General features: G+C 34.1%; 1 protein-coding gene across 1 annotated transcript; it reads left to right on the top strand.

Annotated features, from left to right (window-relative positions):
• The first annotated feature begins 4,040 nt into the window (after window positions 1-4,040).
• LOC132269805 (uncharacterized) lies at window positions 4,041-4,553 on the top strand. The gene has a single exon (XM_059771050.1). It carries the CDS (start codon window positions 4,041-4,043, stop codon window positions 4,551-4,553), a length of 513 nt encoding a protein of 170 aa, XP_059627033.1.
• Window positions 4,554-5,860: the final 1,307 nt, after the last annotated feature.

Below are 5,860 nucleotides of genomic sequence, written 5' to 3'. Positions count from 1 at the left end.
AACCAAAACCACAAGTCACAATTAAACATTGGTTGCTAACTAGGAATTGAATGCGAAATCAAGTAGTGAAAGACTTGGACATCAAATCTTGGATAAAGCCAAGACCTAAACGGCTATTCTGGGCATTAACTCGCTGGGAATACCACCCAAAGTGCACACTATAAATGGAGAGAACTCATATCTCCCGCACTAGAGCCAAAGTCTAGCCATGACTCTGTAACAATGTCCCAAGTGACTCCAAGATAAATAAGTTAACAACTTATATATGTAATATATGTAAAGCACGAAACTACATTCCATGCACAAGTAGGTTGTAACCACATAACTCATGCTCTAAATCCACAACTACTATGGGATGACAAATGTCGAATCTTTAGAGCACGATTCGTTACGCACTATAATAACATCACATGTCGAATCTTCAGTGTGCGATTCATTACACGCTATAACAATATAATTTAATAGTAAAAACATAAACTAAAGAATCTAATACAAGTCCAAAATCATGATTTAAATATACAATCAATGTCAAACACATGATTAAATCATTAACGCAATAGAAACGGAAATTAATTACATAGCCTAATTAATTTCTCTAAGTTTCAAATCTCAATTAAATGACCCCTAATTAACACATGTTAAACAACATAGCATGGTCATTACATATACCATATCAAAAACTTAATTAGGTCATTGAAACAATAAAATGAAATTTAATTAAATCATAATAATTAAATCCCTAACTTCTAAAACAACATCAAATGGTCCCAATTTAACATATGCTAGTATACAAGTCCTAGTTATCACAAATATCAAATTAAAAACTTGATTAAGCCAATGGAACCTTTAAAGTAGATTTTAATTAATCATTTTAATTAAAATCTCTACAATTTCATACTCATCCAAATGCTCTAAATTTAAAGTATGTTAAAGAACATACTAAGACTTAATTTAAAAGCATATCATAAGTTAATTTCATGCAAGGTAAGTCCTTGAGAATTAAACTTTTACCGAAGATAATTATTAAATAAAAAATGCAATTCTTATTCAATTAATCCCAATTTAATATATCTTAACGACATATTAAACCATAATTTATTATCATATCACAATTCAATTCTAAGCTATATACATCCTTGTAAATTAAATCTTATATAAAGAAATAAATATTACTAATTTTCTAGATTTGATACAAGGCATGCAAATAAGTTGTATAATCATGGAAAACACTCAATACAACACATACATAGTCCTAAAACATCCCCTACCTCAATTTGAGCTGAAAATCTCAAAAGCCACCCAAATGAAACTGCTCCGAATCTAATAATACTTCAAGGTTTTGTCGGGGACAACGCCGTGAACATTAAACTCCAAAGAAGACCTACCAAAATCCTAACTTGACCTCAAACCCAAACTCAAAAATTGGCCAAAAACGGGTTCTAATAAGGGGGAAAAATACGTGTAGTCAAGACAAACGCAAAAAGCAAACGCACTATGACTTTCTAATAAAGGAAGAAGGTTTAATTGAGAAAAGAAGGGTGGCAGCCCCCCTTGGGCTGCCATAGGAGTTGCTAGTCGTGCATGAAGAGGGGAGAAGATAAAAATTGAAATCTCTCACCCCCCTTTTACAGGAAAACCCTAAAAGTGCCCCGAATGGGCCCCGTCGGGTCCAGAAAGTGAAATTTGTGCAAACGCGCTCAAATGGCAAAACTCCGTGAACAAAAAAGAACCAAAATGAGAAAATATGGAGAATGGAAGAAATGGCATCAAAAATCAAGTTCTGAGCAGAGAGATATGCTCCAAACAAGTTCGGCAACAACTAGGGCCAAAAACCCTGAAACCAGAGAAAAATGACCAAAAGGAAATTCTAAGAGTACACGACTCAATGAAATGTGAAATTGAATCTTGTACGAGGATCCAGGCTCAAAATAAGGCATTTAGCAATAACTTTCATTAATTGCATAATGACCCCTCCAAAAACTGAAAGCTGAACTAATGGCCATAATGAAAATATCTTCCAAAAATATTTTCTTAAAAACCCCTAAAAAAATATCTTCAAAAGATATTTACGAAAAACACCCTATGAAAAGAAAAAGATTTTAAAAAACTATACATCCATGCCCCTATGGACACCGGGAGCAACTAGAGTACTTTACTACAAAAGTAAAGATACGTATTTCATGGAAACCACTTAGAATAAAGATATGTATTTCGTGAAAATCACTTAGAATGAAGATACATGAAGTCAAAAACCAACTCCGAACACAAAAAGTGAGGTTATGCCAACAAAGTGACAAATGGGGAAAAGACAAAATAGGGAAAATGATGAAAAGTGAATAGTGTCGAAAAACGAAAAATATGGAAATGACTCGATCCTTAAAAGAAGTTGTCAATCCAAAGGAAAGAGTCTCAGAAATCATTTTCGAACACTCGAGACGACACTAAGTGATGAGAAACCAAACTGTTAACCTTGAATCTAAGGCTTTTGATGATCATAATTCATTAATGATGTTCTATGTTCACTAATGTCTTCTTAAGTGAAATTACAGATCAAAGCCTTCATCAAACAAGACATTGCAATAGAAGAGCAAAACTGAAGATGCCAAGGCATTAAAAAAGGACTAAGGAATCAAGAGTAAAAGACAAGTCTTTAACATCTCATCAAAATGGGGTTAGCTAGGATGGTGAGCATTTTAGGAAACCTTGTTAAAGTACATATGAACATCTTGAAGCTCAAATTCTCCAAAACTATGCATATCAATTCATTCACAGTATCCAAGGAACTAAACATGTTCCTGAAAATGAAGGTCTATTTTGGTCTACCGAAATAGAAGGGCTTAATGAAACGGTCTACCGAAAAAAAATATACTGAGAATGATGACCAATCTTAAAACCATTTCGGTCGACCAAAATAACTATGAGTTTTACTTTAGTCTACTGAAACAAAGATGCTGAGAATGATGACCAATCTTAAAACCATTTCAGTCGACCGAAACAAAGAAGGGTTTAACTTTGGTTTACTGAACAAAGAGTACTGAGGATGATGACCAATCTTAAAACCATTTTGGACGACCGCAACACAAGGGTGTTTCATTTCGGTCGACCGAAACTGCGTATTTCAAAATTCAAATAGGCATTTTTTTTCTTGAAATGCGTGTCCAACAGTTATAACTTTTATCAGATATGTCTAGAAGTCTATATAAAGACTTATGAACTTCATTACATGATAAGCATTCATTAAGATATACATCTCTGCAATCATATAACCTTTGTTCATCATCATACACATACTATATATCATCAAAGAGTATCGAGCTTCAAGTTATTCATACATACTCTAGAGTGAGCTGAATCTTGTACTTTAGATCTAAGAGAGATCACTTTGTACTTCATCAATCTTGTTCAAATCTTGTAAGGGCTGGTGTGGCCCAAGAAAGTCTAAGAAAAGGTGTTTCTCTTAGCACTTAGAAGCAAGGAAGAGCTTCTTGTAAAAGGTTTGCTCTCCACCCGCAAAGAGAAGCCATAGTGAATTGGGAAGTCTCAAGAGGGGTCTTGAGCTGAGGAGTAGGAGTTTCTGAACCTCGCTAAAATCACTAAATATATGTTTACAATCTCTATCTCTATCTCTTACATTTATTGCTTCATATTTTGTTTGATAAATATTGTCTCTTAAAGTTTAAAATTCAGATTACTCTCTTCAAATATTCATCAAGGAAGTCAAACTTTGTTCTAGTTAGTTAATTAAAACGTAAAATTGACCATAGTTTGTTTAGACTCTATTCACCCCCCCCCCCCTCTAAAGTCTATATCTGGGCAACAATTGGTATCAGAGCGAGGTCTCTATTGAAAAAGCTTAAGTGTTTTAGAGATCGATCATGGCAAACTTAAATGGTCACCTTCTTTAAGAAGGTCAGTCTAATACTAGACCTCCTTGGTTTGATGGAATAAATTATGGTTATTGGAAAAATAGAATGATAGATTTCCTCCAATCCGTAGACTACCAAATCTAGTTGGTTATTATTAATGGACCTTTTATTCCAATGAAAGGATTTGGTGCAGAAAGGGTCCCTGAAATTGAAGCTGAATGGAACACCGAGGATTATAAACTTATCTCCTTGAATGCCAAAGCCAAAGTTAATCTTAATTATGCTATAAGTCTTAGTGAATATAATAGAGTCTCTACTTGCACCACAGCTAAAGAAATCTGGGATAAACTCCAGATTACTTATGAAGGGATATCACAAGTTAAGGAATCCAAAATTGATATCCTTATGCATCAATATGAACTGTTTCGCATGAATGAAAATGAGTCTATTAGTACAATGTTTGTGAGATTTACTGACATTATTAATGGCTTAAAGCACCTAGGTGGAACTATTACTAATTCTGATCTTGTAAGGAAAATTCTTAGAAGCTTACCTGAAAAATGGGATACTAAAGCAACTGCAATTAAGGAAGCTTATAACCTCAATACACTTGAGTTGGATGAACTTCTCGGTTCTCTTCTCACATGGGAGATCACTCTAAATGATAGAGAAAGAGATCATCATTAAAAGAAAGAAATTGCTCTAAAAGTCTCTCAAATGGAAAATGAAGTTTCCGGCAACGAAAGTGAAAATGATGATCTAGCTCTTATCACTCAATCTTTCAAAAGATTTCTTTATAGGAAGAAATTCAACAAGGGAAGGTTCAAAAAGGGAGAATCATCTAATGAGCAAGGCAAACGTGACACCCCTACCTGTTTTCATTGTGGAAAACTGGGACACTTTAAAGCTGATTGTCATGCCTACAAAGAGGAAAAGAAAAAGAGAAGAGCAATGCAAGCCACTTGGGAAGATGACGACTCAAATGGATCCGAAAGCGATGAGGAAAAGGCCATCCTTTGTCTCATGGCAAGTAGGGATGAGGTAAACTCTAATTCTGACTCTTCTTCCGAAGGTGAAATTGCTTATGATGATTTAGTTGATACATATAATGGATTACTTGATGGCTTTAAAGAATTGCATGATGAACTAGGTAAAATGGTCGAAAAACTTATCCTTGAAAACAAACTTCAAACTCTTCTAAATGAAAATAAGTGCTTGAAAAAGGAATATGCTTCACTTAGAGAAACAGGATCACCTGAACTCATCTCTGAAAATGAATCCTTGAAGTTAATCATTGAAGACCAAATTGATAGTCTAGCAAAGTTCACTCAAGGTACCAAAAATCTAGAACTTATGATAGGTGCTTAAAAAAGTGTCTTTAATAAAAATGGATTAGGATATGACCCTTTTGACAAGAAAGAATATCTATTGAATAAGAGAGAGTCTTTGATTAACTACTTTGTTAAAAGCAAGAATAAAAATTCTAGATGCAATTATTGTAAAAGGATATGTCATCTTATTCAAGAGTGCTCAAAGAGAAAGCCTAAATTCATAAAGAAGTGGGTTCTTAAAGGAACATATGTGCTCTTAGCTAACTCCCATGGACCCAACAAGATTTGGGTACCAAGTGAAAATATTTGAAATCTCTTTCGTAGGATGGTTTCAAAGTCTCCACATCTTCCAAGGACAAATGGTTTCTAGATAGCGGATGTTCAAGACATATGACGGGTGACCGCGCAAAATTCTCCTCTTTATAAGCATACAATGGAGGAAGTAACATTTGGAGATAATTCTAAAGGCAAAGTAATTGGCATTGGGATCAAACGTATTTCTCCTTCTTTATCAATTGAACATGTCTTACTTGTTGAGGGTTTAAAGCATAATCTATTTAGTGTTAGTCAACTTTGTGATAATGGATTTGATGTGACTTTTAAATCGGATAAATGCATTGTTAAAAGAAATGAATCTCAAATATTTTGTGCTCCTAGAAGTGG

This window comes from Cornus florida, unplaced genomic scaffold, assembly GCF_030987335.1.
Source record: "Cornus florida cultivar Cherokee Brave unplaced genomic scaffold, ASM3098733v1 CherokeeBrave_3.0.0_Hap2_Chr01, whole genome shotgun sequence".
Taxonomy (NCBI): Eukaryota; Viridiplantae; Streptophyta; class Magnoliopsida; order Cornales; family Cornaceae; genus Cornus; species Cornus florida.
The sequence above is the reverse complement of the archived record's forward strand: the minus strand, read 5'-3'. Positions and strand labels throughout refer to the sequence as shown.

Excerpts from the sequence above, each read along its gene's own strand:
- LOC132269805 (XM_059771050.1), top strand. The coding sequence starts at position 4,041 with ATGAAAGGATTTGGTGCAGAAAGGGTCCCTGAAATTGAAGCTGAATGG.